This window comes from Lepidochelys kempii, chromosome 6, assembly GCF_965140285.1.
Source record: "Lepidochelys kempii isolate rLepKem1 chromosome 6, rLepKem1.hap1, whole genome shotgun sequence".
NCBI classification, from domain to species: Eukaryota; Metazoa; Chordata; order Testudines; family Cheloniidae; genus Lepidochelys; species Lepidochelys kempii.
The window spans coordinates 51,401,227-51,429,055 of record NC_136385.1 but is presented as its reverse complement, the minus strand read 5'-3'; the positions used below and the strand labels follow the sequence as shown (position 1 = coordinate 51,429,055).

The 27,829-nt window shown below is 40.0% G+C and overlaps 1 protein-coding gene across 4 annotated transcripts in view; it reads left to right on the top strand.

Annotated features, from left to right (window-relative positions):
• Positions 1-27,829, top strand: part of SHANK2 (SH3 and multiple ankyrin repeat domains 2) — a 613,170-nt gene that overhangs the window by 143,249 nt on the left and 442,092 nt on the right. For all 4 annotated transcript variants that reach the window (XM_073347891.2, XM_073347893.2, XM_073347892.2 and 1 more), the window contains one exon: positions 5,379-5,456. In XM_073347891.2, the coding sequence (XP_073203992.1) occupies positions 5,379-5,456 (78 nt within the window). The remainder of the gene's footprint in view (positions 1-5,378; positions 5,457-27,829) is intronic.

The following is a 27,829-nucleotide window of genomic DNA, read 5'->3' as shown; positions in this document are numbered from 1 at the left end:
CGTGGCTAACAAGGAGGGCCCATTGACACCAGATGGACTTTTGTGGAACATTAAAGAGGACAAAAAACTTATATTGAAACTTCACATACTATAGTTCACTAACCTTTACCACACATTGCAATCCTTGCATATCGTAGCTTTAGTGGACATTTCTGAGACAAGACGTTCTCCTTATGGATCTTTTACTGGAACCTTGCATCCTGTGATTTCACTGTTATAACCCACATGTTTCCTGTTTCCTGGGCTGGCTGATCAGGGATGTGTGAAAATGAATAATTATTTACTGGCAGTGTTGTTGTTAGAACCAGTAAGTAAGTAATTGTTACAGATCTCTACTAAACCATTCCTTTGTTCCTTCTGTTAAAGGATGCTTTATCTTATGGCAAAGGGGAGGGAGGTGGATGGGGAGGATAGGATGGGTGACAGTGTCCTTTTTACCCTGTAATTCCAGTAGGTGGAGTCATTACCCATTTGATTTTGTTTTAAACCCAATTTGAGTTGCTGGGAAATACTCTCATCAGTCAGTAATTTCCCCTTCCTGGATGCCAATTAAATGATGACCTAAATAAAATGATGACCTGATTTTGTTTTAAAGTCACTTTACAGCTCCTGGTCTCTCAATAAAATTATTAGTCTATATTTTATAAATTATGCAAGTATGATATGTACATTCCTTTAAAATACAACCTATTGAACTTGTTTTACTTACTGTGCTACTATGAAATCAACTAATAGATATTTGATTTTAGGCAACAAATCTAATCTGCTGACAGCCCACACATCTTTATAAAATTCACTTAAACCCCTGATGGCTAAAAAGCTGCTTCATGTTTATTTTATGTGTCATAAGTAAACTGCATTAAATGGTAAATATCAAAGGTTATTAAACTGTCAATACTGCACTTTGTCAAAAGCCAGAATTGTAGCATTGGTAGGAAGAATCTTAAACATGTGATGTAGACTTTTTTTGAACTGATAAACTGAGCTGGTGGAAAAATGCAAATAGTTTTTAATGGGAATTGTCCCATGAATACTTAAAAAAACCCCTAAAATCTGAAAATGTTTTGGGTTTTCAGTTCTTCATAGATTTCCAAGGCCAGAAAGGATCATTGTGATCATCTAAGCTGACCTCCTCTAAAACACTGGCCATAGAACTTCTCCAAAAAAATTCTTAGAGAATATCTTTTAGAAAAACATCCAATCTTGATTTATAAATTGCTAGTAATGGAGAATCTACCGTGACTCTTGGTAAATTGTTCCAGTGTTTAATTAACCTCAACATTAACATTTTTACCCTAAATACAGTGTGAATTTAACCTAGCTTCAACTTCCAGCAGTTGGACATACTTTTCTCTGCTAGATTGAAGAGCTCGTCATTAAATATTTGTTCCCCTGGTAGATACTTATAGGCTAATCAAATCCTTTTTAACCTTCTCTGTATTAGCTAAATAGATTCAGCTCTTTGCTATAAGAAATGTTTTTTAATCCTTCCCCATCCCCTTCCTTTTTATCTCTCTTTTCACTGAATGGGAAAAAATAAAAAGAGGGGGGAAAGAAAGAGAAAGGGGGCAAACTGGAAAAAAAATCTTTTTATAAAAAAATTCTACCATAACAAACATATTCTGTGAAAAATTTCATCTTAGGGAAAAATACCATTTTCATGGTACATCTTGTTGGAAATTTTTTGATTAGCTCTATGGATAAGGCACTAGGAATACAATTATATTGTGGTGTTGCAGAAAATACAACAGTTGTATTACATTTGTAAATCACGTCCAAAATTTTCAAAGGAATGAATAACTATTGTATAATCCCAATGTATTTAATTGCAAAATGTAGCCAATATATTAACTGAAACTTAAGCAAAAAAGGCCTGTAAAGTGTTGCAATTCTGTCCTGCACATTATACCATTGGCAGAGTCTCTCACATTGTATAAAACACCCTAAATCCCAATATTTTGTGGTTATAAAACTTATTGTGAGCTGAAGCTTAGTACACATATTCATTGCCCACACTAAATTTACAAAACCCTTGAAACAAACCATAATACTTGAACTGTTGGATAGGAACTGCAAAAAGAGAGGGGTGGGGGAAGGGGAAATGTATTTTCAGAACCATTTTGTGTTTTATGAAAGACAAATAAATTATAAAATAAATGTGAATTTAGGTACTCTGAAAATTAAATTATGATCAGTTTATAAATACTGTGAGTTTCAGAACACACGATACCTTAATGAACAAATTGTGGACCGAGTTGGGAAATTTGGAACTTTAATATGCAAGCTTGCAATCCAGCCTTCCCATTTTTTCTCGGTAGAACATATGGACATAGTGAATATTACCTGAATGATACATGCATTGTGCCAGCCTAGGATCATCTGGTATGAATTTGAAATAGGGGTCACTTATTGGCATCGCTAGAACAAAAGCCCTATCAACATTATTTAAATCTTTAGGTCTTTCTTTAGGCTATAGCACGTGAATTTTCCCTTGGCTGATTATTAATATGTAAAATCTTTGGAAAAACATTATGGTCCCATGAATTAATTATAGATAGATACAGACAGATGGACAGACTCTCTTCCTTGCCTGTCCCTGTTTAGCACTGTAAAGTGCTCTCCTGAGCTGTTGGTTTGATGCAGTTCTTAGCACAGGTAGGAAATATTATATAACAGGCGTGGCCAACCTGTGGCTCTGAAGCCACCTGTGGCTCTTCAGAAGTTAATATGCGGCTCCTTGTATAGGCACCGACTCTGGGGCTGGAGCTACAGGCGCCAACTTTCCAATGTGCTGGGGGGTGCTCACTGCTCAACCCCTGGCTCTGCCACAGGCCCCGCCCCCACCCCACCGCTTCCTGCCCCTGAGCCTGCCATGCCTTCGCTCCTCCACCTCCCCCCCCAGAGCCTCCTGCATGCCACGAAGCAGCTGATCAGGAGGTGCGGGGACAGAGGGGAAAGCGCTGATCTGTGGGGCTGCCAGTGGGCCGGAGACGCTGGGACCGGGGTGGGGGGTGGCGTGGAGCTGATGAGGGGGCTGCTGACGTATTACTGTGGCTCTTTGGCAATGTATATTGATAAATTCTGGCTCCTTCTCAGGCTCAAGTTGGCCACCTCTGCTGTATAACTAGGGCCCTACCAAAATTCACAGCCATGAAAAACGTGTCATGGACTGTGAAATCTGGTCTCTTGTGTTCTTTTACCCTATACTATACAGATTTCATGGGGGAGACCAGTGTTTCTCAAATTGGGGGTCCCAACCCAAAAGGGAGTTGCAGGGGGGTCGCAAGGTTGTTTTAGGGGGTTCACGGTATTGTCACCCTTACGTCTGCACTGCGTTCAGAGCTGGGTGGCCAGAGAGGGGTGGCTGTTGGCCAGGTGTCCATCTCTGAAGGCAGCGCCCCGCCAGCAGCAGCACAGAAGTAAGGGTGGCAATACCATACCATGCCATCCTTACTTCTGCACTGCTGCAAGCGGTGGCTTTGCCTTCAGAGCTGGGCTCCTGACCAGCAGCCACCGCTCTCCAGCTAGCCAGCTCTGAAGGCAGCGCCGCCGCCAGCAGCAACGAAGTAAGGGTAGCAGTACTGCAACCCCTCCTACAATAACCTTGTGACCACCCCATGACTCCTTTTTGGGTCATGATTCCTATAATTACAACACCATGAAATTTCAGATTTAAATAGCTGAAATCATGAAATTTATGATTTTTAAAATCCTATGACTATGAAATTGACCAAAATGGACCATGAATTTGGTAGGGCCCTATATATAACTATATTGTCTAGCATCCTATCCCTTTTAAGAATATTAAATTACCTCTCTGTGACAGGTGCTAGAATCCTGACTAGAAATGCAGAGCCAAACTGCTTGATTTACCCTGTCAAGCAGAACAGGGAGTAGTGGGCAAAAGGGGCTTTATGTTATCTATCTTTATGGAACCCTGATCCCAGGGGCACCCAGGGGCCATTTAGGACAACTATAAGTCCTCTTTGTGCTGAAGGGGGCAGTACAAGGGATTTACCAGGACCAAGGATCTGGCTCAGTATATCGGAAAGCAGAATGAGGAAAATTTCTTTTAAGGGCAATTTCCGTATGTACACCTGTCTGTGAATCAGGATTAGCTGAGCTAATAGAAACATACCTGACAAGAAAACATAAAAACATTCTGAATTGTGGACTGGTTAAGCACAGGTCCCGAGATGAACATTAAAGACGACATGTGGAAATAGAATACTATATATGAATCAAGAAAAAGTCAAGTGCTCTGAAAAATGTCAGATCTATAGAAAAATTTCTATAAGGTTATTATCAGTAATATTTTACAACAGTACAGACTAGTGTCTTACTGCAATACAGTGTATTCAACTAAAAAAATATACTGATAGGATTTCAACTACATACTCTGTACCAGAACCTGATCTCATGTAATCTGGTCTCTCATTTGGGGAGGAGGTCAGGGTATATTAGTTTTGTGTTGTGGTGTTGTTATTTGTGTATGGAGGACTGGCTTTGTTATAGTATCAGCAGCTCAAAAAAAGTTTCTTTGAAAAAAACTTGTATTAAATATACTATTGCATTAAAAACAGCTAACTGCTTAGTTTGAGATATATACTGATAAATCAAAGTAAAATTGGGGTAATAAACTGTCCTCTCTGATTAGTGGATGTCTATATTAATTATTTAGGTCCAGGTTGTGGTACCCTTGATCATATAACACAATAATTTATTCCTTGAACAGTTCCCACTGGTTGGAAGGTATCAACATGAGCAAAGACCTTTAATGTACAAAGTTTAATTTGAAAACACTAATTTTGCTGTAAAATCTGGTTTGTTTAATAACTTGATGTAATTTTTGTAATATGTTTTTCTGAATTGTTAACAAGGTATTTAAATCTCAGTAAGTACTGTAGTCCCCTTAGTTGTTACTTACACTTGCTTGCAGGGCTAGGATGGTGTCCCTAGCCTCTCTTTGCCAGAAGCTGGGAATGGGTGACAGGGGATGGATAACTTGATGATTACCTGTTCTGTTCATTCCCTCCGAAGTACCTGGCATTAGCCACTGTCGGAAGACAGGATACTGGGCTAGATGGACCTTTGGTCTGACCCAGTATGACCATTCTTATGCTGTTTCCAGTACATTGAAAAATTGAACCTTGCCCATAACTACATTATTTAAGAATTTTCCAACTCTATTGAAAATTAAAATTATTTTAATCAACTAAATCCTTTGATTGGAACAGAGTTTCATATTTCTTGGGCTGTTGACTTATTGTTTTATGTTCAAAAACATATGCCAAATAACCACCAAATCTTATAATTTAAAGCCTATTTTTAGTGATTAAAGATTATAATCAATGAGTTCCTCCTTCTCTAATTTGCAGGACAGCTGTGCAAGAGTTCTGTTGTTCCGAGGAGCCAACAAGGAGTTAAAGAATTATAACAGCCAATCTTCGTTTCAGGTAAAAAAAAAAAAAGACTATAAGGATGAAATTTGCCGTTGTGCAGAGGATCTGCAAAAGGCCTATGTATTCTTAAACCCTGTTTTGATTTATATGACATATTGAACTTGTGCTGGCCTTCTGCATGGGGTACCAATGGGGAGTTCATTCTAAGATGGAAACAGACGAATAACCCAGTTATTGCTACAGTAAAATTTGAGACCATGATATTTTAAGTGGGTCTGGAAAAGAAATCCCTGATGCAAAAACTCTGAAGCTTCAGGACATTCAGATTCAGATGCAAACTTTGTGGCTTTGGACCATCATTTTAATATGTATCTAGTACTTTAAAAACATATCAACCACCATTTTCATAATGGAACAGATACAGTACAGGTGATTAAACCTTTCCCTCACCACCTTACCAACGAGCTTCATCCCAGTTCAGGAATGAATCATTTTAAGGAGACTGAGAAATTTAGTCTTAGCCCTGTTGTATTAATTCAGATGGAATATATGTGCCCAATGAGTTAAAGGTGTTAACATAACCCAGTCACGGTCCAACATCAGACAGTTTTAAACAACGCTCAGGGTTTGGTATACAGAGACCTCAGCCTGCTTGGTACCATGGCAAATACATTATTAAAAATCCTTTTAACCCCTTATTAAAGAAACGGAGTGGGGGGGGGGAGACAGTTAAAGAGTTTGAAATGTAAATTATTAAGCAAGGCTTTCATTTTAACAACATTCTTTGGTCTCTTTCTCTTTAGCTGGAGAGAGTTTTTAGAAGGAAAACCTCCATGTTTGACAGTGTCTTAGATGGTAATAACTTGTATTTTTTGTGGAAAGGAGAAGAAATTAGTTAAGATAGGCTGGAGCTGCTGTTGTTGCTATTAAAGTCCGATCCTGTTTCCTAGAAGAAAACAAGAGAAACATACAGAAAAGAAGGAGAGAAAAAATAGCTAAGGGTGAATATCCAGCTTCTGTCTTTGATGTTGATTCTCATTTGCAGCCTCACTGCTGGAGAAACATAGGCACTATACATGGTCTTATCAGCCACTCTGAGACTTGACAAAATTGTACAAGCATTGGGCTGTTTGGGGCATTGAATTTAGCTGCCTCTTTCTGGTCATAGGCTTTACAGCAGTGTTGCAAAATAATCTTACTGGACAGATGATAAAAGGGGATGGATAGAAAAGAGAAAGAAATAAGGTGGGGAAGGAAAAGAACACAGAAGGTATATGTGTGTGGGAGGGGGAATGACAGTTTCACATCCCAGATGTTATTTGGAATTTAGCCAGAGCCGCTGGTGATGTCATCTAACTCCCTTTCTTTGGTCTGGCCATGTCAGGACATAAGGATAAAAAAGTCTGAGGTCCTAAGAGACATGGGGGTGGCATCCATGAAAGTGAAGCTGTCTCCTTCCTCTTCTCTCGTCTTTCAGTCAGTCAGCATTGTGGTAGGCAGCTTTTTCCCCCAAGGGAGTAATGGGAACAAGAACCCCCAAAGGGAGTAATGGGTGGAATAGCCTGTCCCCTTATTTTTTTATTCACCAGTTAGGCCTAATTTCTGACACATCAATTTTGGTTTATTGATTTCTGGTCAAACACTGTTTTTGTTTACCAGGCATAATCTTACCAGAGTCCTTGAATTATATCAGTAGGCCTTTTTTGTTTGGACTAATTCAGACTGTCTCCTTTCCACACCTTTTCCCCACAAGTTTTATTGTTATAGGTTGTTGTGACATTTTATGAACTTTCACTCACCTCTTACAAAAAGAAAAGGAGTACTTGTGGCACCTTAGAGACTAACCAATTTATTTGAGCATAAGCTTTCATGAGCTACAGCTCAGTTGAGCTCACAGTTAGGGTCAATTTGTAGTCCGAATATCAGAATGGCTTCTCTAGTGGGACTACCAATAAGGGTAGCAGTTGTACAAGCTATTGAATACAGAACTCAAAACAGCTGATGGACTAGTGTTGTTAATGCCTTGTTTAGTGATGATCTCACGTATGGTATGTAAGACATGCAACAAGTGATGCCCAGCTGAGACAAGCTGTGCTGTGGTTCTACTGACATAGCCAGAGACAAGCTTTTTTTGTGGTCTGATAGAGTTGCTGCCTATAAACCACAGGGATCTAGGTTTGAGTCTTGGATGCTGTACCATGAAGGATGTACAGCAAGTCCAGTCACTGCATCTGGAGGGGATGCTGCTAATTTGCTAAATCTCCTCTATCAATCTGGCCCCCCATGACTGTAGTATCTGGTATTCTAGTGCCAAGTGGCAGACACAGTTTAAACAATTTCCATTAACAATGTGTTGGGTCCAAAAACTATTGATATGTGACAGTGTCATATGCCCCTGTAAGAGATTGTTTGGATTTTTTGCTTTTATTTTCCCTTTGGAGAGTCATGTCCGTGTGTGGCATATCTAACCTGGGTTGATTATTAATCCCCAGCAACATGTACTAGGCAGCCCTGAAGCCAGAAATCAAAGATACCAGGAATGAGGAAGTAAAAGTTGAAGTATCAGTGGTAAAAGCAGAGGCTGCCATCTCTACCACCAAGAAGAAAGTGAAATCTTTCATGGGATTAGCCAAGATTTGCCAGAAGTTCATTCCACAGTTTTCTCATACTAAAGCTCAGTTAAGAAACCTGAAAGGAAAAAAAGTAATCTGGCCAAGGGAATGTCAGGGACCTTTAGATGCCCTGAAGAAGACCCTTTTTCAGAACCTGTGTTAATTAGTCTGAACTTTAATAAACCATTCATAATGCAAACTGATGTGTCAGAGACAAGATTGAGAGCTGTCTTGTACCAAGAGTGGAAAAGAGAAGAATATTCAATTCTATAAGTAGAAAGTTGTATGGAAAGCAATGGTACAGTATGATTGAAAAATGTCTTATTGTGAAGTGGGCACTGGAAGCGTTAAGGTAGTATTTCCCAAAATGAGACCCCTTTCAGGAAAATGAAAGCAATTGCACCCTTTTTCAACTCTGCTATGTGATATTAAAGGCTTCCTTATTTTAATTCATATATCTTTTATATCATGCCTTCAGGCCACTTCAGATAACACTGGAATAGAGCTCATAATATAGTACTTCCTGTCCTTTCTTACATGCTTTGAATAGTAGAGTAAAGTAATGTTGATGTTTAAATGTATCATAATTGGCATCTGAGTTAGTTCCAATGAACATGAATGGAACCAGTTGTACCTCTGAGCTAACATTAAAGGTTCTCTGAAAACCCAGGCAGATGCCTCCTGCATTAGTTACACTTGCTTCACCCTGAAGGTTTTCCAAACCACCATAACAGCTTGAGACTAACTATTTTTTTTAACATGAAAGCTGAGACTCTGGAGAACATGCAACTATGCAACTCTGGCCAGTTCATTGCTCAAACTTGGGAACATGTCCCATGCTTTGGGAAATAGTGCATTACGGTATTATCTCTTAGATACCAGGTTCACACTTGTAATAGATCACCACCCAGTATGACATGGCATAATGAAATGTGAGACAAATGCACAAGTTACTAGGTGTTGTTAAGCACTACAACGTAATGGTTTCAAGTAAGACAGGGTGGGAGACCAACATAACGATTCAGGTTTCCTATCCAGAGATGGATTAAGAAAACTGATGGAAGTAATAAAATTGGAAACATCCATTCTCTCTTAAGGAGCAGGGTATGTGCCAGTGTGGTCTGTGTCTGTAAGAGATGTTAGATTTTTTGATTGCTTTATTTCCTTTGAGAATCAGTTTTCTTTCTTGTTCTGAAATTTCTTGTGGTGTGAGTAAACACAATATAAATGAGGCGTGAAAGGTCGGACATCCTTTGTTTGTTTTTTCTCCTTTTCTATTAATCACAGCAGTAGTGTGTCTCTTTGTGTCCTTCTCAGAAAACTAGGAAAAGGACAACTCCACAAATGTATACATCTGTGTAAAATCCACTGTTGGTGGTTGTCAGGCTCCTAATGATTGGAAGGGTCAGATGAGCCTAACCATGCTGGAAGCACAGGCACAGCAGGTTAGTAAGTGACAGCTGGAAGCCTCAGGAGAAGTGCTGCTGCATAGCTGGCTAGTGACTCATACCCCATTATTGTGGGACAACAATCCCTATGTATGGTATGCGGTCATTTATATTATTTGTGTGGATTGGGTTTTTTATTTTTTGGGGGGTCCCTTTTCCTAAGGTGGTGAGGACTAATGCATTCAATTCATTTTACTCTACTGGAGCACTTTATTCTTTATAAAGCTGCTGGTTCTCTATGGGTATGTCTGCACTGCAATTAAAAACATGCAGCTGGCCCATGTCAGCTGACTTGGGCTCGCAGGGCTCAAGCTAAGGGGCTGTTTAATTGTGGTGAGGGTGTTCAGGCTCACCCCTTTCCCCTGTGAGGGGGGAAGGTCCCAGAGCTCCGGCTCCAGCCTGAGCCCAAACGCCTACACCATAATTAAACAGCTACCTAGCCAGAGTCTGAGTCATTTGACATGGAACAGCCGCGGGTGTTTAATTGGAGTATAGACATATCCTAAATGAATACAATGTCATGGTCCTATGTCCAGTGTAGATATTCATGGATTTCACTAGGTGGTGTATCATTTTTCAGTTGTGGAGAATGTTAAACTGGGGAAGCTTTAGTTGCTGTGAATGCAGCAGAGGAAACTGTAATGGCAGCATTGCAATAAAGAAGCATTAGAATTAATACACTACCATCTGTCTTTATTTTGTTGACCCAGTCGATCAGACAGCACAAATGGAACTATTACAAAATTATGCAAAAATTATGCTACCTTCAAATGTCCAATATGAAGACTGACCTTTTCCTTAAAGTATCTAAACACTTCCTGAATTTTGTGGGTGGTTTTAAAAGTCTGTCTAAACTTCATTTATTTATTTTTTAATAAAAATTGAGAAACAAAATTGTATTTTCGGTGCCAACTTGTGTGCCACCTATAGGAGTGTCATGATGTGATTTCATTCCTATCTGGGCTACGACTTTAGCTTCACATTAAAATAAAAAACAGGAAACAAAAGAAACATTCCTCAGTTTTTGGGGACTTGATCCTGCAAACCCTTACTCCTGGAAGTAAACTTTACTCATGGAAGCTGCTTTGTTAATCTGAGTAAGAATTTGCAGGACTAGATCCTTAGTTGCCTTTCTGTTATCTAACATAATTGCTGTTTTAGGATTACATCTCTCTAGTTGGTTGTAGATAAAAAGAGGTAGAATCATCTCTCTTCTGCCTGATTTGTGGAGAAAAGAAGAGGTTGGGGTGGTCTTCCTGCTCCAGTGACTGAATGGAAGAGGGGATAAGTGGTGTTGTCTTCAGCTGTGGCTAGAATCAGGAGGGACGAGGGGGATCATGGGACTGTAGGAAGGCCTAATAAGCAGCTGCAGTGCTGCTCTCATGTGAGCATGAGGGAGAACCCTTAGAGCAAATCTTTGAATATTTGCTATATCCTTCTTTCTGTGTTATGAGATCAATCTGTTATTTCCACCAGTTTTATGCAAGATCTTTTAGAGCTGTGGTTCTCAAAGCCGATCCACCACTTGTTCAGGAAAAGCCCCTATCGTGCCGGACCGGTTTGTTTACCTGCCGCGTCTGCAGGTTCGGCCGATTCCGGCTCCCACTGGCTGCGGTTTGCCGCTCCAGGCCAATGGGGGCTGCGGGAAGGGTGGCCAGCACGTCCCTTGGCCCACGCCACTTCCCGCAGCCCCCATTGGCCTGGAGCGGCAAACCGTGGCCAGTGGGAGCCGGAATCGGCCGAACCTGCAGACGCGGCAGGTAAACAAACCGGTTCGGCACGACAGGGGCTTTTCCTGAACAAGTGGCGGACCGTCTTTGAGAACCACTGTTTTAAAGAATCTACAGTATCCTGCCATGATCAATCATCCACCACACACCTGATCTCCCCCCCGCCCCATTTTATGCTGTTAGATTTATTTCTAAAATAATCTCTTCCACATATTACAATAAATTTTCTATAGTATCTGGCTGGTGAATCTTGCCCATATGCTCAGGGTTTAGCTGATCGCCATATTTGGGGTTGGGAAGGAATTTTCCTCCAGGGCAGATTGGAAGAGGCCCTGGAGGTTTTTCGCCTTCCTCTGTAGCATGGGGCATGGGTCACTTGCTGGAGGATTCTCTGCTCCTTGAAGTCTTTAAACCACGATTTGAGGATTTCAGTAGCTCAGATATAGGTGAGAGGTTTTTCACAGGGGTGGGTGGGTGAAATTCTGTGGCCTGCGTTGTGCAGGAGGTCAGACTGGATGATCATAATGGTCCCTTCTGACCTTAGTATCTATGAATCTATTAGTAGTTCAGGAGCATCAGTGTTTTGCAGTATATGTGAGCTGCTGAAGTTTTGTGGTGCAATTTGAAGTTGACAGATGTGCATCTTGTCAGGCAACAATCTTAGTTTTTTAAAATGGACAATAACTCCATACAAATATTGCATATGTTTTCCGATGGGTTGTATTACATAAGCAAATCCAGTGCAGTGTTAGATGGAAAAACATCCATAAGGGTAAGAACATGCAGAACTTTATAACTTGCCAGTATGCTTAAAATCCCACTATTTAACTGTACGTAAGAACTATCTTGGGGATACATTCTAGGTCCAATACAAAGGGAAGAGCTGTCTTTGAGGGTGCAATGTGAGTCAACATGAGTACTTAATTTGCTTGTACTGTACAGACTTCAGCAGAAATAGTAGTGTCAGCAGTGGCTGATAACACTGCCTATTATTAAAGTTGCCCGACACTTCTCATTATACGGACTCTATTTTTAATTACTTATAACTTTGCCAAAATTCAACTGTTTGTACTGAATTTTTTTCCATGCCAGATTTCTGCCTCATGATTAATTATTTTTGGAAACCTTCAGCCAAAATGGTTGAGTTATTTCAGAACATGGAGCTAGGGAAAAATATGTTTTGCCCACGTCAAAATGCCCTGGAGCAGGGACTTGAAGTTTAGCAGAGGTGTGGCCTTTGTGGCAGGTATGTGCCTTTTCCCATCATTATGAAAATTTTCATAATTTGGGGACGTTATGTAGGCCTTTGGGGGGGAAAAAAGCAGTTTGCACGTGTCTCAGTAGAGACATTTTTGATTTTAGCTTCTAAAATCTCAGGAAATTCCATCGTCGCTGATCAGAGTGTGCATGCATCATCCCCACACTGTAATGGTGCATGCCTCAGTCGAGGGCTACAGGGGCAAAGCTGGACTTTCTGCAATTTCTGCTCCTAGCTTCTCTGTGCTCAGAAGCGTTCAGGTACTAGAGCTGAGAGCAGGGAAGCTGTCTCTCCTGTCTCTCCTGTGCCCAGACATCATGGAGGAGGAATTCAGAAGGCAGGATGGACATTAGTCCCATAGTGAGCACATATTTAATATTTTGTTTTCTCTGTGTGGCTCAGTGTGTGGTCCCAGGCCTTATTTACTGTCCCCTTTATTCAAATACTGATGTGAAGACACAATTATTAATTTCCTCATGAGCTTTTCTATGGTGCTTATCATTATAGTATCCAAGCGCATCACAAAAATAAATGAATTATCTATACAATTCCCCTTTGAGTTGGACTGAACATGCCTAATCCCCATTAGCATTAATGGGAGTTTGAAACTGCATTAAAGTGAGGATATAACTTTAACCTTATGTATATCCTCTCTGATATCCAACATGGACAGTTTGCTTTAAAGGCTTCGCTAAGCCTAATCTTTATTATGCTAAGTTATTTTGGATATTTTGAATTTTATAAATTGTCTCGTTGAGTGATAGTAGGGGTTTTTTTTAAAGAAGGGAGGTAATGAGTCTTACCCACAGACAGTCTTCTTTCTCTGATTTATTTTTGAAAGCATGAAAATATAAGGCCAATTTTAAATTATGAACATCTGTCCATTCCCTTAAGATATACCTTTACACATGTAAAATAGAAGTGCTTCCTCTCTATGTAGATTATGTAATTGCAATACTAATGGAGCATGTTAATTAACTTGACAAGGGAATGTGATCTAGCTAAGTTTTTGACATTCCCATCCCTGGGGTGTAACCCTTTTACTAAAGTGCCTGCGTGGAAAATTTGTCCCCGCACATTCCAGCGTATCCATGACAATATTTACAGATGTCTTGCCATGATGCATGCTGTCCTTAGTTAACCTATCAAAAAGATCTTGCTTTTGTCCTCGTTTGTGTAAAACTATAACATTTGTTCTATACGTTTTTGGTTCATTTTTTAAAATTTAGTACTATCCTAATGCTAATAGGTCGCAATGAGGGTAAGAGCCTCATAGTGATTTTTCACTGTTGAAATGGAGGATAGGATACAGTTCCTGACCAGAAGAGTTTAGAATCCAGTGTACCTCTTTCCTATATTTGCAGTCTGATTCTGACATTTTATGCCCACAAACAAGCCAAGTTGTCAAGGTATTGAGGCTTAAAAAAGTTGCATGAAATATGGAGAGTTTATATTACGCATTTACATGAGAATAAAGGTGTAAGAATTGTATCTTGTATTAGTTTAAACCACAGTTTGTGATTGAGAAAATAAATTTTAGCAGTTCAGCAGTCTACTTTGTAAACATAGGGCAGATTGTGACTGTCATGCATTTGTACTGGAATGTTTGACTGGGTTTTTCTACTGAGAAAATAAGATATTAACACTGATGAAGTAATACTAATAATCTGATTTAAAATTAGTTACAAATTCAAGAAAGTCCACAGTTAGGAAGAATATTGCCCTTAGGAATTGACTCTCATACACATACTAGTGTATGTGTATGTAACATCACAGACCTATTTCAGATATTTCAAAGAGCTAAGTACAGTTACAGGAGTGTTAAAGATGGAAGAACAGAATTAATTTTGCTTGCTTTGGAGTTTCTATGGATACACATTATACCTTCTTACCATCAGATTTTCTGTTTGTGCTTTTATAGCTTTGAGAGTAGATAATTGATGCAAGGATTTGCCTTCCACACCTCTTCCTCTTCACCCAGCCAAATAACATGGCACAGGATATAGCCTGGGGAAACCTGATCCAAAATTCATTGGAATTAAAGGAAAAATTTGAATGGGCTTTGGATCAGGCCCTAAACCTATGGCAGACTTACTTTAATACAAAGTAGCCCACTAATATTTGAAATTTGACATGTCATATTAAAACAAAACATTGTTTCTTGTATGTGTTAATTACTTGACAAAGGGTCTCCACTGATTACGCAGCTATGCAGAAAATCCACAGACTAGAATAACATTCTTTTCAAGCTTTCAGCCTGCTGTGCCAAAACGGAGGGCAGATTCCCATAAATCATTTTCAGAGAGTCTGAATGGATAGAGATGGAGGAAGGAATACATGAAACTCAAATGCAGAGTTGGTGAGATTGTTCCTTCAGAAGACGCAATTAAGTAGAAAGAAAAATAGCAATGGAGATGGTAAGAAGAATTTCTAGAGATGATCCTATTAAAACCCTTACATGGAGGCATCAAAAGGAATTTTCTGTCCCATTTGTAAATACTTACAAGTCAAACCAGATCAGAATATTGATTTATCTTAAACACACACACACAACCCAAATGTATGAACATCTACCATTGTTTTCTTATGAAAGAAATATGAAATTAAGCGTGATGATGATGTACTCAAATAAGAATGAGGAATAACTGACATTTTTTCTCATCACTAAAATTGTTGTATTTCATGCAACAATTTAGCAGTGGTATTGATATAGGGGACACATGCTTTTTTCTGGTAAAAAAGTTTGAAGCAGAGAACATGCCATTTTGCCACATTTATCTTTGAAGAGCCCAAGTGGAGCCTATTATAGTGGGGAAACCATCGTGACAAAAGCAATTATACCTCAGAATATAGAAGAGCCACACACAAAAAGCTCACGGAACACTGAGGTCCATTTGACACTAGAAACTGGAACAATGTTGGTAACTGAGTTAGGGGACAACTGTGTCTAACTCGGATTCCCTGCCATGCGTGAATTTGCAGTGTTGACAGAACAATAGTTAACTGTTTCCCATTACATAAGCCTAAAGTATCATTATCAAGGATCAAATCTTAGTGTAATGTACAGCTGGATGTATTGGGGAGAATACAGGAAGTAACCTTTCCCACTGAGGTCATGGAGCAGCAGCAGTGATACTGTGCAGCTACTACTGCACATTCAGGGGTTGTATCCCCAATGGTTCCAGTTTCTTCTCCTCTTTGGGGGTCTAGTCTTTTGATTCACTGGCCATGCCACTTCCCTCCCTCACCCATTCCAAAATACCTCAAAACACTCCACAGTGTATTAGGATGCAGAGAATCCCAGTATAGTACAGCTTCGTGGTGCACCGGGGGTGCAGACCTTCCTCATGGAATCCCATATTTCTTTCCCTCTCCACTGCAACCACACACCTGAACAACAGAATTGATGTGTATGTGCAGAATTTGTTACTAATAGTTACACTTGGGTTAAGAAGGAATGGAATTAAGAAGTAACACCCAGACAAGAGAGAGATTTGAATATTTTAACTTAAAAGTATTGGCCCCTAAAGACGATAAAAAAGCAAAGCCAGTAAGTCAGTAAGTACAACTTTGGGGGGGGGGGGCAGAAATTGATTACAGAGGATATATGGATATAGCATAGTGAAGTATATGCTGTGTTAGTAAAAGATTTAAAAATAGGTGTAGAGGATGGCCTGTGGGGTGGCATAGAGCTCAGTTCATGAGGATGCCAACAGACCATGTAATTCCATAAGACCTTCCCAAATATTTCACCAGATGGTGGGCTCAAGCCGCCAAATGTGGATCAGAATTACAACACCCCAGAGTTTGGAGGTGTGCAGATCCAGGGTAGTGGCTTGGCTTGTAGTAAGTAAAGGAGCCTTTTGTGATTGTTGGGTTTTGAATAGCCCCATAGGCCAGGGGGATGGTTTCAGATCCAGAGTTTTGATTTGGTCCCATCTCTTTATTTCACTTTGCTAATAAAACTAAAGTGGGACCCACTTTCCTACTGTACATTTGAAAACCATATGGGGTTGAAATTATTAAAGCAATTTGAGCCAATGGTGGTCTGTGGGGAGCTGGCTGGTCCCCGGGTGCTGACCTTGTTTCCATTTGAGAGAAGCAGACAGATGAGAGGGTAAAATGAAGAGTAAAAGTAAATAGTATGATTTAGCTTGAAAAGACAGAACATTTTTCACATTAAAGACATCTAAAATACATTCAAAGCTGTCCTAATAATGTTTTTCTGAGGAAACAGTTGCCCTGGTTACATGTTATGGGATTATAAATGGGTGAAGAGGTGTCTGTAAGACTCTCTCTCAACCTATGTCTATGCTATGGAAACTGTTGGAGAACTTTCTCTCTAACTCACCCACTCCCCGTTAAACCCAGAGTGCCTCAGGTGTTCCAAAATACAGCACTATTGCATGGGAGACAGACTGACATTGAAGAAGCCAGGAGCCAATCTGTTTATGTATTTAGTAAAATTCCGTACAAAAACAAACCAAACAAAACATTATGTTAAAACAACATTAAGGTTGTAAAGTAAGGCACTCAAAAGTTAGGAAATGCCAGAATTAAGTGTGCCTGTACAATTTTAATTTGATTCCCTTGTGCATATCCATTATGATACAATCTTTAATTACATGATCATATACAATTTTCTCCACTAAATGGTTAAACTTTGGCAACGTAACAAATGTAGATTGGGATGAATCCACTAAATGTATATAATAATAATAGTAAGTATCTTGTTAGTATGGTGCATTTAATTCCAAGGAATCTCAAAGAATTTTTCAAACTATGTGACTACACAGTGTACTAAACACTACATTCTGCAGAATCAGGATCCCTTGAACACACAGTACTTCTGAGATAGAGCAGAGGTTCTCAATCTTTTTGTTTCTGAGGCCCCCCAAATATGCTATAAAAACTTCATGGCCCACCTGTGCCACAACTGTTTTTCAGCATATAAAAGTTTGGGCCTCTATTAAGGGGTAGCAAGTGGGGCAGTTGCCCAGAGCCCCACGCCACAGGGTGCCCTTTAAAGCTAAGTTGCTCAGGCTTTGGCTTCATCGTAGCACAGCAGGGCTTGGGCTCAGGCTTGGGTTTTCTGCCCTGGGCCACATAAAGGCTAATACCAGCCCTGCTTGGCAGAGCCGCTGAAACCTGCTAATGGACCCCCAGGGGGCCATGGACCCCTGGTTGAAAACTGCTGAGTTAATAGCAATTGTAAGCATTTGGACCAAAAAACATTGGCAAAAGGGCCTATTTGTGAAAATATAACCACTTCTGACCTTTCTGGAGCTTAAACTTGGGTTTAGGGGCAAAAGTCTTGTGCATTAACCACACTGCAACCTCCCAGGTTTGCTTGGCTGTGATTGCTCCACAGTTAAATAATTTCAGAGTAAGTGTAATGTAGCAGAAATTCTGTATCATTCTTACATTTTTCTACAACAATTCTGCTGAATCAAATTGCATTTGATGGTGTTCTGATTTAGCATAGCATTCACAGGAAGGGAAAAATAGGAACATTAAGTCAAATCTATTTTATTATTGGTTCTGTCTCTTATGTGTTTCATCTGATGTTGCAGCCAGGCATTATCTAGTTTCAATTAATCCTCCCTTAAAATTACTGCTCAACCATCTAGCAGTAATAAGGATTATGTAATAACTAGCTGTTGATAGATCTTTCCAGTTTGTACTGGATGTTGCCGTGGAATGAGACTGTAATTCTAAATGTACACATTACAGAATTTGCTCTTCCTTTCTCATATTAATTATTAAAACAAAACTAAGGGATTTCAGAAATGCATCTGGCTTGTGAATTCCTCGCTAGGTGGCATTTGTAAGCTAGCAAAAAAGCACAGAAGTGCAAGTTCCTGTCTTTAACAAGTGAAAGACGTTAGGTTTTCACATGCTTGGAGTGAGGGAAGGAAGAGGCTTAAATATAATTTGATATAAAGTAGGTAAGCCTAACAAGAAATCCTGCTTCTCAACTAAAAACTATTCTATATAAATCAGTGGAGTTCTGCCAGGGATGAATTTGGTTTGTTGTCCCTAATGACCTTTTTTTTTTTTTTTTTTTTTTTTTTTTGGCCTCCTTTCTTGTTTCATGATGACTTTAATCTATTTGTCCATGTTTTTAGTTTAATGATTGCTGGCAAGATGCTTCTTACATCACAGCAGGTCCTCTTGTCATCTGAGGGAAGTTTGTATTTTAGAGCCCAGTGAGTGAGATGATTTAGAAATGATTTATTTAAGGCTTACATTTTTTATATTCTTCCATGCAGGCTCAGTTTAATCTTGAGACAGTATTCAGTCATGGCTTATTTATGAGAGTAGTAGAAGTGCAGTGGAGAAAGTAACTGAAATACTTTCCTCATGAATTGTATTTGTCCATTTGGAAATCTACCCTAAATGCTCAATTACTGAGGGACAATCTATACTCATTCCTATATTTGCTTTCTACAACTAACTCCCTGTATAACTTTTCATGAGTGATGTATCCAAATACTCGGATGCTAATATCTAAACTGTATCCTTAAAGTTACTCACCTAAATTTGGGTTACTGCTGATTATGCACTATATGTATCTTATGACTTTAAAAACAATCTTTGTATTTGTGGATAATCTAAGCACTATACCCAGATGTACAGACACTGGTTTCTCAACGTATATATTATATAATTTTTTAACATTAGCTTTAATAAAATATTTAAATATGTTTTCAGAATATAAGTTGTGGGTTTTCAAGAAGGAACAGTGTAAAATACAACAAATTCTTCTTTTTAAACAACATTAAGGCCTCTGGAAAATGGGTGTGGCTGCCCAAAAAGGCAATCACATCAGAACAAAGCCTCACTAAGAAAACACTGCAGGGTACAAACATCCAACAAACAAATAAAGTGTGGTCATATAATACAGTAGCCTTCTCCTAACTGTCACTTACATGCATTATGCTAGTCAATCCCAGTACCACTGCTTGGATACCGACAGCCCTTCACAGATTTCCACGGTTGCAGGAAAATCTGTTGTCAATACAAACTGCATTTCAGCAATGAAAATACATAAAATGGTGTATTATCCTTGGCCTGCACCATTTGTTAATATATCTTAAATGTGTGGCATGCTGAATACATAGGAATCAAACTTTAATAGTGATATATTCTGTAAAATATGTTGCAAAAATACCTATTCAGGTAAAGTTCTAGTTCCAGTGATATCAATGGTAAAATTCTCATTGACTTCACTGGGGCCAGAATTGCTCTGTCATATCTTATGTTACTATGTGTTTTGAGCTATAATGCTCCGATTACCTTCTAGCTCTTTATATATTCTAATTTATTTTATTTAAATATATTTAATATAATGCTCCAATTACCTTCTAGCTCTTTATATATTCTAATTTATTTTTTTTAAATATATTTATTAATATTAAGGCTGTCCATTAATCACAGTTAACTCATTCAATTAAAAAAATTAATTGTGATTGTGATTAATTGCACTGTTAAACAATAGAATACCAATTGAAATTCAGTAAATATTTTTGGATGTTTTTCTACATTTTCAAATATATTGATTTCTAGTGCAACACAGAATACAAAGTGTACAGTGCTTGCTTTATATTATTATTATATATTATTATTATTGATTACACATATTTGCACTGTAAAAATGATAAAAGAAATCTTATTTTTCAATTCACCTCATACAAGTACTGTAGTGTTACATAACTGCACTCAAAAACAAAACAATGTAAAACTTTAGAGCCTAAAGGTCCACTCAGTCCTACTTCTTGTTCAGCCAATCACTAAGACAAACAGGTTTGTTTACATTTACAGGAGATACTGCTGCCTGCTTCTTACTTACAATGTCATCTGAAAGTGAGAACAGGCGTTGGCCTGGCACTTTTGTAGCCAGCATTGCAAGTTATTTAAGTGCCAGATATGCTAAACATTTATATACCCCTTCATGCTTCAGCCACCATTCCAGAGGACATGCTTGGATACTGATGACAGTCGTTAAAAAAAATGCATTAATTAAATTTGTGATTGAACTCCTTAGGGGAGAATTGTTTATCTCCTGTTCTGTTTTACTCCGATTCTGCCATATATTTCATGTTATGGCAGTCTCGGATGATGACCCAGCACATAACCAAGCTGGAGAGTGGTTGCAAGCAATGTTCCCTCTAATTTTTGACAGGCTGTATGTGCAAAAAATTTCTTCTGTGCAAATTTTTGAAGCAGAGTTCAAATGTGTGCTCCATGAGGCAAATGTGCCCAAGCGAGTAAAATGCTTATACATTTAAAAAGTTTTAATTTGCAATTTGTGTCAATTTATATGGGTTTTCAGATAGACACATCATAAGTATGGGGGAGGGATAGCTCAGTGGTTTGAGCATTGGCCTGCTAAACCCAGGGTTGTGAGTTCAATCCTTGAGGGGGCCATTTAGTGATCTGGGGCAAAAATTGGGGATTGGTCCTGCTTTGAGCAGGGATTCTATAAGTAAAATAAGAGATTCTATAAGTAAAATAAGAAAAACAAAAGTTTGTGTTTTAAATTTAAAATTTTCCTAAAAAAATCAATAAATGATTATCAACCAAGAATAGGATATGTAATTACAAATGCATTTTAATTTCCTTATTGTTTGAAATGTCAGAGACTGCTAAACTAACCTTACTGTTTTTCCCTGCGATCTTTTTCATTTGCCCATTCAATATAAACTCAGATCTATCAGTCCTCCATCCAGCTAGTAACTCTTAATGCACATCAGCATGTCCAAATGATCTACTTGTAAACAATTCTGTAGTTTGTTTTTTTGAGTGTTCATTAAGCTAAAGCCACTCTCACAGTCTGCACTTGATGCTAGGAATGTACCTCCAATATCCATCAACTTTGCAAGATCCCGAAACTGTTCGTTCTGGTGAGCAAATGTTACGATATCCAGGAAACTTAAAACCAACTGGCTTTTGATTCTTTCGGCCACTGCAAACTTGAAGTCATTGTACTGACTGACTATAACAATCTCTTCAGCAAGAAAGTCTTTGTATTTTGAACATAGGGATTTGACCTGATGAATTCCAAAATTGAAGTCACACTTAACTATTGCTGCACAATCAAAAGCGGACCACTCCTGAACTTCATCCTCTGGAAACCTGTCTGCCAAATGTGCACACAAGATGTTTATGAAAGTTATTATGGAACTGGTATCAATTTAATTATTTTCTTGAGAGCTCATATCTAAGGGAGCCTTAACTTTGTCATTCCATAAGACTGAATCTCCAAGGTACTGTCTTCTGATCTTTTTCAGTTTACCGTGGGCAAGGTGAAATGCTTCAAGAGGTGTAAGGCCCCATTTCTGGAGCATCGTGGATAGTGAAGCCAGCCTCATTCAAAACTTCTAATGTTATTCGGTATTCCATGGTATTCAGCTTTTTGTGGCAGTGTTTAGAAACTGGATCAGTATCTTTGTCTTGCTCAAAATATTCCAGAAGAGGATTATAGTTGTGAATAATTGCTGGAAGTGCAAAGTGCCTAGATAACCAGTGCACTTCATTGAGTGGCCTGAAAGCCATTGACTCGCATTCACAAGCATCCACTATTTCCTGAAATTTTCATTTTCTCCTGGATGACTGACAGAACACTGTGTAGACAGTTCTCATTAAGGTTTTGATGTCTCTTATCAGCTTGACCTCTTTCCATGCATCGGAAATCCCCTCATCTTCCTGGTGTGCAACACAATGTTGCTGGACCAGGTGTGGAATATCGTGTTTCAGCTGAGCTGCCACGCCATTGAGTTTGCCCAACATCACGGAGGCACCATCAGATGCAAACATCACCATTTTCATTAGATCAAGTTGGTGTTTTTTATAAAACTCTTTGATTGCAGACACTATTGAAACAGCATCACATTCTTGCAATCGTAATAGTCCACCAAACGAAGTTTTATAGTCTGCAGAATTTATGGATCTATATTTAAAGTAGAGTATCAAGTATCTGTTAATGGATATATCAGTGCTTTCATCAACAGCTAGAGTATGAAACATTGCCGATGCTTTTTCATGCATGAGGTCATTTTGGACAATGCAGTTGATAATTTCAAGAAATTCAAAAGTATAATTTTTACTTCTCCAGCTCACTGGTATGCGCACATACTTTTCCATATGATAATTAATATCCTGAACAGAAAGCATTGAGCTGTTCATTTTAATAACCAACAACACATTGTCAATAAGTACCTTGATTTCTTCTGGGTTTTAGTGCTTGGGTTCAAGATTAATTTGCCTCCTTTGCTTTTCAGCTGGACTTTCAAGAATCATGAGCAATCTGCTCCGTAAGGAAGGGTTTTTGTTTCTAAGTTTTGTTACACCATTTATATGAGATTTATTTGACAGATGACACTTTAAGAAATCCAACTTCCATACATCGTTCCACATTCTTCCTGTTGAAAATTCTTCCGGAGCTCCGGCATCTCGACAGTATACACAAACCACTCTGTTGTCCTCATCAGATATGACTATTTCACAAAGTTTAACAGGCATTACACTATGTGACTTCAGTGTAACCGTCTCTATAGTCTCATCCAGCCATCCAGATTTAAATGAAGTCGCTGTTCTTTTACGCTTTAGACCTCTAGACAGTGACATTTTGGGATTGATTTTTTACCAGATTGGTTTATTTAAAATTAATACTTTTATTAGATGGCTACTATTTCAATGTGCTTAACAGAGTGATTCGACAAAATGGCAAACGGGAGATCATTCAGATCAGGATATTGGAAGTTTGTGCATAGCTCCGATCACGTCCATGTATCTGTGGCAAAAAAACGCGGGAAAATGGTAAAACATCATGAGTAAACGGATGAAGTCCAATGCCTTTGAAAGATTTCAATCACGAAAATAACACTTACCTTTGTTCATTTCTGGGAAATCTTTGCAGTTCCTTAGCAACTATGGCCACACATTCTAACTTATTTGCATGTACTTGAGTTTGTACACAGCCAAATGAACAGACTACAAGGAGATGTGTGGGTCCCAACCGTCCTGACCGTCCAGAGGTGATCAACGTTCCATGTTCGAAATGCTGGCAGGGAGGGGTACGATTCATTGCCCTCCTTTCCCTTCACCCTCCTTGCCAGCTAGTAGAATCTGGCTGTGTTGATAGATGGCAGGTGAACAATGTCAAAAGTCGCCCTTAAATAGGGTGACCAGATCGCAAGAGTGAAATACCAGGACACATTGGGCAAGTGGGCGGTGGGGGGAGGAGCAGAGAGCTTCCCTGCTCTGCACCCCCTGAACCCCCTATGCCCAGAGCCCCCCCCACAACCCCTCACATTTGACACAAATGCACAGTGCTGTGCACACCACCACACCTGCCCAGCACCCCCCCACTGCCCACAGTCCCACCACAGCTGCGCAGCACCCCACACAGAACCCCCCACTCGCTAGTTTCCCAATACACACAGATTTCTCCTCCCTCCCAGTGCCCCCACAGCCCCACCACCACAACAAAACAATGCCCCACACAGACCCCCCACTGCCCAGTGCCCTGACACACACAGATCTCCCCCACTGCCCAGCACCTCAAAACACACAAACCTCCCCCACTGCCCAGCACCCCCCGCACACCTCCCAGACACTCACTCCACCATACCCTGTCCCCTTCCCTGGCTGCACTCACCAGCCTTGCTGGGAGGTCTCTGGTTCCTAGGGCCAGAGCGGCGAGGGGCGGGGGTCTCCACTCTTCATGTGCTGTGCCTGCCACAAGAGTGAGCTCCATGGCTCCCATTGGCCAGGAAAAGCGCCAATGGGAGCTGCCGGAGCTGTGGAGCAGGGCTTGCAGGCGCTGGCAGCACGCAGAGACCCTAAGAGCCAGCAGGTCCTTCTGGCTCTTAAGGTCGGATCTGGTCGAGTCGAGGGGGCACCTGCAAGCCCCACCCCTGCAGCTCTGATTGGGCAGGAGGGAGCCGCCCGCACAGCAGGCTCCTGCCAGCGGGTGGGCGGGCCACCGGGAGCTGCCCCAGGAAGCGCTGTCACACCAGCCCCGGGACTTTGGTGGTGATAATGAGCAGGTGTCCTGACCAATGTGCAGTCAGGATGCGAGACAAATGTGTGCGCAGTGTTTCCCTGTGTGTGCAGGGTTTAGAATCTTTGTGCGCACGCATGCGTGCACAGCTTAGAGGGAACAGTGGTTGCAAGTGCTTTTGAGGATAAGATTAAAATTCAGAATGACGTAGACAAACTGGAGTAATGGTCTGATATAAATTGAATGAAACTCAATAAGGGAAAATACAAAGTACTCCACTTAGGAAGGAACAATCAATTGCACATATACAAAATGGGATATGACTGCCAAAGAAGGAGTACTGGAGAAAAGGATCTGGGGATTATAATTCACTGACTTTGAGTCAACAGTGTAACACTGTTGCAAAAAAAAGCAAATATCATTCTGGGATATATCAGCAGGAGTGTTGTAAGCAAGACACGAAAAGTAATTCTTCCACTTTACTCCAGACTGATTAGGCCTCAACTGGAATACTGTGTCCAGTTCTGGGTGCTCACACATCAGGAAAGAGATGGATAAATTGGAGAAAGTCCAGAGGAGAGCAACAAAAATTATTAAAGGTCTAGAAAACATGACCTATTGGGAAAGATTGAAAAAAAATGGGCTCGTTTAGTTTGGAGACGAGAGGGAGGTTGTAGAATCTCCATCATTGGAGGTTTTTAAGAACAGGTTAGACAAACACCTGTCAGGAATGGTCTTGTTATTAGTTAGTTCTGCCTTGAGTGCAGGGGTTTGGATTAGATGCCCTACTGAGGTCCCTTCCAGTCCTACACTTCTATGAGTCTATGTTCGTTTTAAGAACACTTTCACAACAGATTTCACAAAACTCAAAGAAGGTACCAATGTAAGATTTCTAAAGATAGCTACAGCACTCGACCCAAGGTTTAAGAATCTGAAGTGCTGTCCAAAATCTGAGAGGGACAAGGTGTGGAGCATGCTTTCAGAAGTTTTAAAAGAGCAACACTCTGATGAGGAAACTACAGTACCCGAACCACCAAAAAAGAAAATCATCCTTCTGCTGGTGGCATGTGACTCAGATGATGAAAATGAACATGCATCGGTCCACACTGCATTGGATCGTTATCGAGCAGCACCTGTCAGCATGAACGCATGTCCTCTGGAGTGGTGGCTGAAGCATGAAGGGTCATATAAATCTTTAGCCCATGTGGCACGTAAATATCTTGTGACACCGGCTACAACAGTGCCATGCAAACTATTCTCACTTTCAGGTGACATTGTAAACAAGAAGCGGGCAGCATTATCTCCTGCAAATTGTAACCAAACTTGTTTGTCTGAGCGATTAGTTGAAGTAGGACTGAGTGGACTACTTGTAGGTTCTAGTTTTACACTGTTTTATTTTTGAATGCAGTTATTTTTTGTACATAATTCTACATTTGTAAGTTCAACTTTCATGATAAAGAATTGCACTACAGTACTTGTATTAGGTGAATTGAAAAAATATTTATTTTGTTTTTTACAGTGCAAATATTTGTAATAAAAATAAATATAAAGTGAGCACTGTATATTGTGTATTCTGTGTTGTAATTGAAATCAATATATTTGAAAATGAAGAAAACATCCAAAAATATTTAAATAAGTGGTATTCTATTATTAACAGCACAATGAATTTTTTTAATCATGCCGTTAATTTTTTTTAATTGGATGACAGCCCTAATTAATATTAATCTATTTTAACACTATAGCACTGAAAATTAGGAAGCAGATTCTCTATGTAATATGTAATTGATATGTTTAATAATGTTTTTGGCTATAGATATGATATATTTTCACTGTAGAAGAGATCTCCTTTTCTTCTGCCCTAAAACTCAGTAAATGGATTTTGTGCAAAGATGTCCCTGGGGGTGGGATGGATATAATTTATCCCCCAATTCATGGGTAGAGTGCAGGATGTCTCTGCAGCCCCTCCAAGACCATCATTTCTACTGTGGATTTTGTGTTCTCTTTGGGCTCTCTGCTGGGTTAGGCTCCCTGTGATTGTGCTGTATGTGGGAACTGCTTTCTTATCTCTGCAAGCTGGGTAGGCCAACATGCTTGCCCTCTTACTGATATTGTTTTGTCCGTGTTCCATACACTCCCATACCTGTGACTTATTACCATCCTATTTTCCACAAGTTATTTTACTGATGAAATGCACTTTGTGCATTTTATGACCTCTGACTCTTGCACTTCTCATCCAATGAATTACCCAATTTCTCCCCTAGACTATGCCTCTTAATTTCTCCATCTGTTATCTATCTTAGAATGCCGTAATGAATTCACAACACAGTGTCTGATCCAAAGTCCACTGTAGTCAATGAATGATTCTCACTGACATCAGTGAGCTTTGGATCAGGCCCACAATGTTGATTTGCTGCTTTAAGTATGTAATTCATGCCATATACTGCTGCTTTTTATTATTTAACTCTGTACGGTAAATTTTAGAGATACTGTTACTAGTTAGTTGTATTTTGTACTTACAACCCCCTTGGGGTTCAGAGAGCTTGGCCTCCTTAAATCTTTTTCGTGATGGGGGAAGTGCTAATTGTTCCAGAAGGAGGAAGTGCTGTTGGGAGGATGGGGAGAGAAAGAGAGAGGTGAGTGACAGGGTATGTGTGTCTGGAGCTGCAGACAGAAGGGCTGCAGCAAGCAGGCTCTTACAGAGTGAAGCAGCCGAGAACCTGCCCGAACCCTGGGAGAGACTGAGCAGCTGACCGGGGATACCCCAGGACAGGAGCCAGGAGGAGCACTCTGCGAGGGAGGAATCACCCAAGAACAACATACCAGAGATGGTCCCAGTATCACATCTGCCCGGAGTTGTATGAGGCCGTGAGTACTGGGTTGTATGGGGCCGTGACTTTGCATTGGGAATAAGGAGCGAGGCTGTTAGTTAGTTAAGTGGGGAGGTTGTCTCTCTGTGTGGCTTTGCAGAGAGCAGCAGAAGAGGGCACTGGAGTGGTTTGTTGGGGAAAGTTTACTGGCGCCAAAGATGACCAGGAGCACCCAAGACTCATCACTGGACTGGAACTTTGCCCAGGACTCCTGAACTCTGTGTTCAGACACATTGCTCCGTGTCTGCCCAACCACTTGGTTTTTTGTGCCTTGTGTTGAATGCAACCTTGTTTTACTGCTCCCCTTATATTTCCTCTGTTGTTTTTCTCTATTCATCCCTCTGTAAATAAATATTTCCCTTTCCTATATTAATTGTACTCTTCTGGTGTGTGTGTGCGCACTCTGGGGAGTTTGGAACAGGTGTCCCTGGAGTGGAAGGGACTTTCCCTGCTGCATTCCTGCACTCACCTTCTCTTGGCCGGAGCTGCCCGCAGAACAGAATCC